At 39.0% G+C, this 10,768-nt stretch overlaps 1 protein-coding gene across 1 annotated transcript in view; it reads right to left on the reverse strand.

Moving 5' to 3' along the window:
- Positions 1 to 5,313: 5,313 nt before the first annotated feature.
- Positions 5,314 to 10,768, reverse strand: part of agmat (agmatine ureohydrolase (agmatinase)) — a 5,873-nt gene continuing 418 nt past the window's right edge. Inside the window, exons 2-7 of the mRNA XM_034875748.1 lie at positions 9,893 to 10,095; positions 8,988 to 9,036; positions 8,283 to 8,478; positions 6,356 to 6,535; positions 6,084 to 6,168; positions 5,314 to 5,678 (exon numbers count right to left, since the gene is read on the reverse strand). Of these exons, the coding sequence (XP_034731639.1) occupies positions 5,605 to 5,678; positions 6,084 to 6,168; positions 6,356 to 6,535; positions 8,283 to 8,478; positions 8,988 to 9,036; positions 9,893 to 10,095 (787 nt within the window). The 3' untranslated portion in view covers positions 5,314 to 5,604. The remainder of the gene's footprint in view (positions 5,679 to 6,083; positions 6,169 to 6,355; positions 6,536 to 8,282; positions 8,479 to 8,987; positions 9,037 to 9,892; positions 10,096 to 10,768) is intronic.

Consider the following 10,768-nt stretch of genomic DNA (forward strand, 5'->3'; position numbering starts at 1 on the left):
CTTATTTTGGTAGAAATAGGACTGCTGTCACATAACGGAAACGTAGCCGGGTCAATTCCAACATGTCATATTCCCCCCCCTCTCCCACGCCACCCTGTCTGCCTTTTTCACTGGGACGTCAATAAAGGCAAAAATGCCAAATTATCTTAAAAAAATGTCTCTCAAGGACACAGTTTACACAGTAAAATTGAGCATTGAGTGCCCTCTACTGGAGTTAGAAGGGGCATTACACTGAAGACAACCATTTCTTCTCCATGCAGTGGATAGAGGACCAACTCAAGCATGAACTAAAACAAGAAACACAATTAAGTGTTCAGTGTTGCTGAAATGGATAGCATGACCTCATCAAGGGACACCTCAAAACATCTGTCTCTTTTACTTCGAAGACAAACCAGAACAGAAACGTTCCCTATAAGACAGAGATTTCCTGACTTTAGTCTCTAATACGTATCAAGCACAAAAACACTAAAACCTACACTTCCCACATTGCAACTTAATAGTGTCTTTAGTTTGACCTCCCCTCCCTGATAAATACCCATGTCTTTTAAACTACCTGTCCCCAATTTGTACCGCAGGGTTTTTAGTTATTAGTTAGTAATCTGCAAGCTCCTGCCGACATAACCATGCTGGCACAGACATTGGAACGCTACATGTGATGCAACAACTTTTATTGTGAGTGGCTGTTTATTGCAATCCTTCTGGATTTGTCCATAAAAATAAACCATCTGTCTTACCCGAGCGCAGACAGCGCGACACCCGCACAGACATCACATTGGGAATCCACCTAGGTAAAGCCAAGAGTCCATGTTAGATTTGCTGAAATGTGAAGAGAACTTTTTTTACCAAACAAGCTCAAACTTTAACAGTTAGGAGAGTTTCATAAATCACAAATCTTACTTTCTAGGGTGTCTTCACTTACATGTTTAAGCTAAGCTTTGGATCTTTACTCCAGCTTTCCACCTGTTCATGTTAAGGCAACTGCATCATATATGTCATTATTATCATCATTATCCATTTCATCGTTCTGATAGACAATTTGAAATGAAACAAAGCAGAATTAAAATATACTTAATATATAATTATGTATTCTTATATTGCCATACGGATATGGCATGACTTTCTGTTGGTTTTCAGCGCATAAAAACATGCATTAAAGAAACTAGGATCCCACCAGTGAGTTCATATGAGTGTTTTTATGGGGGTCTGTGTGTTTGGGGCATAAACCAAACAGAGCTCCACTGTTTTAGATTGTTGCTTTAATAAAACAGAAGGGGACCAAAGTACTTTTTAACAAAATGTTAAAGTTTATTGGGGGGAAATAAAACACCCAAAATTCAATAAAAGTAGTGAACTGATCCTTTGTGTAACTTGCAAGAAGCGTTCTATACGTATATGTAATATTCGGTCAATTTAGATGAAAAAAAAAATTGGACCCCAGGATAACAGGAGGGTTAAATGATTATAAATTGCTTTAAATTGTAAATTAACTCCATCGTTTCATCCATGAGATCACCCTCTGCTTATATAAAATGTAAACTTTCGAAATTTTGGGATAATAAAAAAATAATAAAAAATGGTGTGTTATGGGAGCTAACTAGTATTGTATACAAGGAGATATTTTAAAGCCAGCTATGGTATTTAATACTCTATTAACCATGACCTATAGTAACCTACTGATAAGAGGCAGGTGACCCCAGCGTTCAGTAACGGAAATTGACTCTTACCATGCCACTCAGTCGGTGCCATAGAATGTGCGCAATGATTCCAATCCTTTGTAAAGTTTAAAGTATATCTTGTTCGTGTTAGATATTTGTTTTTCATTTCGTTTCTGTGCACGCCTGAACCAACGAGCCATTTCCTTGTTTATATCCCCGTCTGCTGTGATTGGTCCACTAAAGAGAGCACGCGGACAGAGAAGAAAACAGAGTAGGTTTGATTTTGTTGACACGCAGAGGAAGCAGGCGATACAACCACGGGCCGAACTCAGCAGTAAAGAAAACGGTGTGAACGTTGTAGTTATAATCTTAATCATGACATGTCAACGGGATTATAACGTAGACAATTGAAGAAATGGACCAACAGATCCCGTTGCTCTGGCCTCAGACCAGTGAGGGATTTTAGAAGCACTTTCCCGGTGATGGGTAGGCGTTACTGCGCAGCCTCATACTGAGCCTGGCGACGTAGATCGTACGCAACCTGTCTGAAAGTCTTCTGGTAGCTGTACCAACATAAATCTCAATCATTCCCTATCGGCATAGATGGAGAGTGAAGGTATATGCTAGGAGTAAACATAGGCACAGGCTAATTATTGCTAACTAACATGCTAGTTAACATTAAAATAGGCTCAGGCTAATTACTACTAACTAAAATGCTAGTTAACATTAGTAATTAAACCTAAACAGCTGATGTAAGTCAAAACTGTCTGCAAGCTTCTCCTGACAATACGGTGATATGTTGACCATGCGACAGCGTGGTTATGTCACAATCGTTTTTTTTACAAAAACGTCTGCTACGAAGTCATAACGTGAGATACAAGGTGATGGAGCCGTTTATACATTGTTGTGTTTCTTCAGAATTAAACAAATAGTCTTGAAACGCTTCAGATGTAAAGTTATTTGCTGTCAAAGGGACGTCAAAAAGAATGGCAGTTAACGTGATGCTAACGGCAGGTGATGGCTTCGTAGTATTAAAATGGCGCCATGGTAGCTACGTTTGGAGAGGAAAGGCTAACCTCCTTGAATTTTAACCATAGATTACAACTGTAATACTGCCATATTATAGTATAGTCAGTGTGCAATTTGCTGTTTTCACCATATTAAGCTAACCCATTTTACCATATGGCTTTATTGTAAAAGCAGTGATGGAACAAATTTGACATACTATTTTATTTGGATATTTCTATCATATGTTTATTCTCATATTACACCGCATTGGGAAATATTGTACCTTTTACTTACATTTGACACTAAATACCGTTAATTTTTACATAAAAAAATGCCTTTATGATGTGAGAAACAAAATGCTCTGTAATGTATTTGTTAGTCATAAAAACAGCTAGCCATTTTTAATCACTCTTTTATTTGAATGTTTGTAGGATTTAAGATTGAATGTACAAATGTGCAAATCATGTCATCTACATCCATCTTCTTCATGTTCATTACATTACCACAATCTAAAAAATAATATAAACACATGTAAGATGTATGCGCATATTGCTATATGTTCCAGCACACACACATCTATATTTAATTCAGTAAAGACTAACGTGCAAATTAATACCGTTGTGGGCAGATTGATGACATTCAGCCATACAGCAGTGGTTGCTATGGTAATACCCACGGCAGCTTTTACTTCAGCAAATTCTTCCTTTCTACAGCAAGCACCAGAGGGACTTTATTCAGTACAGGATATCAACAACGTGCAGCCTGACAGAGATAAGAGACCATACCTGATAAAGATCATTGACACAGTTGTTGATGTGTGTGTGTCCAAGGTGAGGGTGGGGTAAAAAGCCCAGACATTTTTTATCCATCTTTAAGGCTTTGATGCATCTCGGCAATCTTAATTCCTAATTGGCAACACAGCACACATACCACACTGATCTCTGAGGTTAAAGGAAAATAGATTCTTTCAAGAAAATGCCGGCATTGATTATATTCTAATAATACTACAATATAAACTGGCATTGGAGAAACATTGCACACCGGATTGAGGATGAGGTAGGTCTGGGTGATATGACAATATATATTTTCAAAACAATAAATGTCTATCATGCTAAAAACCCAGTGGCCAAAGTGTGTTCTGGCAATTAACACCCCATTCACACATAAAGTCATCCATTTTGTAGAAGACTCTCTCCCTCAGAGACTTGTTGTTGAGCGGGTAAGCCGTAATAAGGAGAAACATTGAATAGGGAATGCATTGCAGGAAGGAGGACTAGACATTGCAAGTTGTACATACCTACATCACATGTTCTAATTCAGCATCAATGGAAAGATTGGAAATCAAAACCATAACGTTATTTATTAAATAAACAACTTTTCCATCACCATAAGATCTTCATCAGGCATTAAAACATTGCCTTTCTATATAGTTAAAGTAATGTCTAACACAAACATCAACAATGTATCTCTACAGCTCCATAACGGACATGTTTTGCTTTTAAAAGCACTGCTTATAATATTTGACTTTATGAAACAGGGCCTTTCAGGCTGATACCCAACAACAAGGAGCTCCAGTAAAGAACAGTTGGTTTAATTATTCACTCTTATCTCTGGACTCAACATGTTGCACTTTGTTCATTACAGCTCAACCTTACTATTTCTTTTTCGGTATGCTCGGGTTAGCTCTCTGCATGTAAAACAATGAAAAAGGACATTGGTGTTTGATGAGCTGTCCTCCTGTCACCAGTTCCAGAGGCAAAGGACAAAAGAGATCTAGGCTTGGTTTACTTCAGAGAAAATGGCCAGGTGATGCAACATGAACCATATCATACATTATCAGAGGTAATTTAAACTGTGCAGTTGGTATGAATTGGAATTGGAGTGGAATTCAATACCATGCCATATCAGACAATTAAACACATATATGTATTTTAATAAGCAGCTAACAAAAAAAGCCTTTAATAATGATGCCAGGGGACTACAGATGAAAAATAGCCTTTTGGCTAATTTTGGCTTTTTTAACCCATGTAAATTCATGCGTTTCATTAATTTGCACTGTCCCCTTCTTAAATAAACTGAATTGAACTTATTGACTGTAATGTATATACTGTATCCTGCTGCTCACACGCACAATGAAGAGACCTTTTCCTCTAGGAGCCAGGTTTTTTTCTTTCATTGGGCTCTACCAATCAATTAACATGTATTTATGTAGCACTTTACATCCAAAGTGCTGTATGCATTTACATATCCTACAATTAAAAGAATGAAACAAAGAAAACAGTCAAATCAGAAAAGGCTACATAGAGACAGGAGGAGGAAAGGTAACATGTCACAACACTACTACGTATTAAAAGCCATCCTAAACAAATTGGTTTTGAGTTTGGACCTAGAAGAGCTACATCTGTAATAGTGTGAATATCAGGGAGAAACTTGTTCCAGAGTCTCGGGGCAACAACTGCAAAAGCCTGACCCCCCCCCCCCCAATGTCTTCCAAATGGCATTGTATGATAAAATATGATAGAATAGAATAGAGTGACGTGACACATGAAATCAATCTTACCGTGTGGTTGATTCATTTATTTGTTTCGTCTGTAAAAAGTATTAAGTAGTAACTATAATGTTATTGATATTGTGTTATACATTACATAACCATGTAACCAAGTATGCAGCTTGAAAGATGAGAATATTTTTGACATGGATTTATCAAAACACTTTTTACAGTTTACATGACGTCTGCGACAGTGGAGTTTCAAATGGTCGTCAATGGTGCATTTATCATCTTGATGCATGTAATAAAATGAAATATGTTTATTGATTCAAACTTTAAATTATATATGTTGGGTCATTTGCCTTTCTTAGGTCAGCCGGGCAGCCTGCTCAACTGAATATTATGAACAAACTAGCTGTTCTGTTCTGTGTGTGTGTGTGTAGTCTGTAATGATCAGTAGTATTTCATTTTTGGGAGGACGCACAACATTTCAAAAAGGAGGTTGGCACCGGTCAGTGCAGTGTTCCCTGTTGAGAAAAAAGTACAAATAATAGCTTTATGAATGTAAAATATACAAATGTAAAGCTGCAAAGATTAATGGATTAGTTGTCAACTATTAGATTAATCACCAACAATTTTGATAATCGATTTGGGTCATTTTATTTTTAAATTCAAAGTAAAGAAATCTGATTCCAGCTTGTTAAATGTGAATATTTTCTAGTTTCTTCTCTCCTCTGAGACAGTAAACTGAATATCTTTGAGTTGTCTTTAAAACAAGACTTCTGAGAATGTTGTCTTGGGCTTTGGGACATAATATAGACCAAGCAACTAATCAATTAATCGAGAAACTAATCAACAGATTAATCAAGAATGAAAATAAACCTCAGTTGCAGCCTTATATAAATTTGAAAAGAAATAAAATGTAAGAGTACCTGTGGTGTCGTAGGGTGGAGACACCTCAACCAGATCACATCCAACAAGGTTTAGACCACGACAGCCCCGAATAATTTCAACTCCCTAAATCCAACCAAGATAACCAAAATATATTAGTCAATTATTAGTCATAAAGCCGAGAAAATTCACTTGTGTTGAAAAAGAACCTCCTAAAAGTACTTGGAGTTACAGTATTGTGTGGAACTACTGGACTGAATAAGATTGTTTAGGATTAAAGCCATAGAAGCTAGTTTACAGGGACCGTGTTTACCTGTATGGGAGTGAGCCCTGCTATCTCTGGGGTGCCTGTTCCCGGGGCAAAGCCTGGGTCAAGAGCGTCGATGTCGAAGCTGAGGTATACTGCACCGCCGCCCATCTGGTTTCTGACCTCAGCCATCACGGGGGCAAGAGATTTGAACCAACACTCTTCCGCTTGCACCACACGGAAACCCTGCACAATATACACAGTCTTTTTTACTTAAAGGTCCTGCATGGCTTCAGCTCAATTTCATTTTTGTCTCAAATCGTAGGCCTCTCTTCTTTACCGGCTAGCTGCCAGGCCCTGACTACACGGTGAACAAGCCCGGTCTCAGGAGACAACACTAGGTCTGTCACCATAACAAATGTTGCTGGACGATAAATTGTCCCAGAAATTATTGCGATAAATGAAAATACTGTCGTGGACTCAGAGATTGAATGCACTTGAATAAAAACAAAACACAACCAAAACAGTAAATAAAACAGAAATTAAAAACCATACAAAAATTAATGAAATGGATGTAAACAAAATTGCACTTCAAAAAATATGAATCACTAGGCTCAGACATAAAAAGCGCCAGAGATGAAGCAGATGCCTTAATGGGCCATATGCAAAAAGCATTTATGTTCAAATAAAGCGAAAGTGAATTGCAGTCCAGTCTATGTCCACAGCAGGGTGTGCACCAAGGATGAGAGAGTCAGAGAGAGAGAGAGAGAGAGAGAGAGAGAGAGAGAGAAAGCACAGTCGTTGAAATGAAGGCTTTTTGACAATCCTAAAGGGCAGCATCTCTTTAGCAATGAAGCGAACTACACGGTCTGTGAGAGCGCACCATGTTACCCTCTCCTGTTTGTGCGCCCCAGGGATTGTGTACTGTCGGGAAGACGGAGACGGCCCGTCAGCGACCTTTGTAGTTTTTCCCCAGCTCGGAGAACTGCAGCAGATCATTGTATTTTAGGTGCACATGCATGTTTGTTTTGTTGCCGTGTTTAGTTGCTACTGTCTTACTACAAATGCAACATACCGGCTCTCTCAGGTTAAGTGGGTCACCGCGGCCATTCGGTTTGAATCCCAATTGCTCCCACACCGCACCTTCCATCCATCTCTTTTTTTTAATTCCTCCAACTCCTTCACTGGAGTTTTCTCCTAACGCATGTTTGTGTGCTGTTGCACTTCCTAGTGTGTGTGTGTGTGTGTGTGTGTGTGTGTGTAACAAGCATAGCTGTGCATAAGCCTAGGGCCATTTTATTAATACGCTATTAAAATAACAATGAAATGCTGCGCTATTGACTTTAGACTATGGGCGCAAAGATAGGGGTACAGTGGCTTGCATAAGTTTACACACTCATGCTAAAGTTGATTAAAAAGGTGAATTAAAAAAAATCATCTTATTGCCTTAATCCAAATTGTATTTCTGAAGGAATAATGTATTGTAAATAAATAAATAAATGTTCTTCCTTAAAATACAGGGGGCATAAGTATACACACCCCTCTGTTAAATTCCCATAGAGGAAGGCAAGTATGTATTATTAAAGGCCAGTTATTTCAGCATACTATGCATCCTGATAAAGTTCCCTAGGCCTTTGGAATTAAAATAGCCCCCCAAATTAGACCACGGACGCCCGTTTAATAAGATTTTGGCCCGGGACCATAGGAGTTTTGCTTTTAGATGTTTTATTACAGAAAGTGTAGGAAACTCTTACCAAAATAATCATGCATTTTATCATTGTGTTAATTATAGTTAGTGAAGATTTTCACTAGAGGTTCCTCCATTTTCCTGGGGACACCCTCAAGAACCCATGGGGGTCATTATGGGAACCACTGACATAAATAATGCAGCTAAACCAGACTGTTGCATTGGTCTAGGAACGGCCTTGCTGTATGATATGATATCTAGCAGAACTGCAGTATTGTAGCAGAACTGCAGTATTGTAGCCGGTACCTGCGCCCGGCTCCATTCATATGAATCTGCAGAGTAGCCTGAACCACGCAGGCCGATCTGAACCACCCTCTTGCAGTCCAGTAGCCCTTCCTCCACACAACGTCTGAAGGGAGTCCCATGTCCAATCTTCTCTCCCAAGACCACATCACTGGTGTCAGCATGAGCATCCACGTGGATCAGTCCCACAGGGCCATGCCTGGCAAATTATTACACAACAAGCTGAGTGAGGCAAGGACAACAGGGTGTGAAAAGGGTTAAGAAGTAGATAAAGTTAAGAGTTCAGGTGTATGTGGGCATACAACAACAAATAATGTACAGTCATGCAAAAAGCCCCACGCTTTCACAGGGAGCAGAATAACATTACTAATTATAATAATGCTAAAACAACATTTATTGGTTCTGGCTCCTTGAATGTGAGGATTTACTGCTTTTCTTTTAGTTTTATTATTATTTGAAATTGAATGTACTTTGGGTTTTGGACTGTTGGTCATACAAAACATCAGACATCTCAAGAGCTATTATTTTTTACTTTTACTCGTAGAATAAATGATGAATCAATTAATCTTGAAAGATAATTAAAGGATTAATTGATAATGAAAAGAACCCTAATCTCTTTACATTTTTGTTCACCGTGGAAACAAGGTAAACGTCATGTCTACTGACCATATAATATAGAGCGTGTTTTGACCCTGGCAATGGACTTACTTCTCAGCAACAGCTTGCAGGATTGGATATGCTATTGTGTGATCGCCACCTGCAGACACCAACAACAAACATGAACAACAGTTTATAAGGCTATTTAAATGGCTACTAAATGTACTAAAATAGCAACAAAATAAACTATGACAGATAAATAGATAATTGTCTTGTTACACAGACTCAGCAGAGTACACAATAAATAACAAGCAAGAATAAGATAATATGTCTAATCTAAAACCTATAATAAATAGAACGCATAGTTAAAAAGCAAGCAGCAGTTAAAAGATTAGTGAATCAGTAAGCAAAAAAGTGCATTGGGCAGACTTAAGTCTGTGGGTTGATTAGCCTCAAAGCCTCTGGGAAGAAGCTGCACTTTAGCCTTGTTGTTCTGGCTTTCAGGCTCCGCAGCTACCTTCATAGTCTCTCATTGCCAGACCCTCCTCCACAGCGCTGCGCAGGAGGGTCTGGCTAGTTTCACACAGCATTCCGGGATGGGAGAAAAACGTGCTGGTTTATTGGCAAAAATCAAAATTGTCATGGGTGGCGCTACGCGCCGGACGGAGCCACGGTGCCGCTGCAAAATAGTCTTGAGAAGGAACTTGTTTTGGTGGAACATGTGTATGTTCAAAAATAGTTTTGCAACAGAAAACTCAGATTGGACAGATAGTCTAGCTAGCTGTCTGGATTTACCCTGCAGAGATCTGAGGAGCAGGTAACCATAGTCCTCAGAAATCCACCCGAGTTGAGAATGCCAACACAAAAGAAGGGGGAGGTAACTGAAATCCGGCGTAATTCCCCGCGGTACCTGAACAATCTCGGAGGTGGAACGACACTGAAATTGACTGTCTGTCTGAGGTGGAAAAAAAATAATATGTAAACAGGTTTCTTTGTGATCCTCTAGTCACTCTCACCCATAGTCAGAGGAATACAGCCGGTAGCCAGGATCTTTCTGTAGGCCTCCCTGATGCGTTTGCAGGTGTCCTTCAGGTCATACACATTAACGTTGACGTCCCCAATATCCGCAACCATGAGGGACTCGTAAGGCGCTGCCCTGGTGCCACTGTTGTAAGATCTCAACATGGCAGATTCCACTCGGATCTGCCGGGGACCGAACCTGCGGTGTTGGAAGGAAGATCTTGTATTTCATTTCAGTGCTATAGAGCAGACTGGAACAGTTAGGACTGTTAATATTAACATTGTATGTTTACTCAAGTAGCCTACAGGGGCGGAGCAGGGAGTTGGCTTCTGGGGCTCCAGCTCTAAATGTTGACTAAAAAGACAGAAATCTTTTACTACTACTACAACAATAATGACTATGGAGAAATCTAATATACTTGAGTATATGTTCTTTTGTTGCCCTAATATTTAAATCAGATTATTGAGCTGAGTCCCTAATGCTTACTACATCTGGCTACACTCCTGCTCACGTAGGCTACACTACTTAAGTACTGCTTTGAGGTACTTGTAATTTTCTTGAGTATTTCCATTTAATGACACTTTGACAGCACTACAAATGAGAGGAAAATATTCTACTTTTTCCTACTTTACATTTATATAACAGCAATACTTAGCTTACGTGTTACTTTTCAGGTAAAGCCTTAACAAACATATGATGACTTTATACAACAGTAAGCACTGGTTTAAACTACCAAGCAGTATTTTGTTGCATAAGTTGTTGTCTTTATCTTGACAATAATATGATAAATATAGCACTCTAAATGTTACCCATTGACCCTTTTTGCAGGCACTACATGGCCATCAGCAACAGGTAGCAGCAGAGCACCCCC

The sequence above is a fragment of the Etheostoma cragini genome, chromosome 7 (genome assembly GCF_013103735.1).
Source record: "Etheostoma cragini isolate CJK2018 chromosome 7, CSU_Ecrag_1.0, whole genome shotgun sequence".
Classification (NCBI taxonomy): Eukaryota; Metazoa; Chordata; class Actinopteri; order Perciformes; family Percidae; genus Etheostoma; species Etheostoma cragini.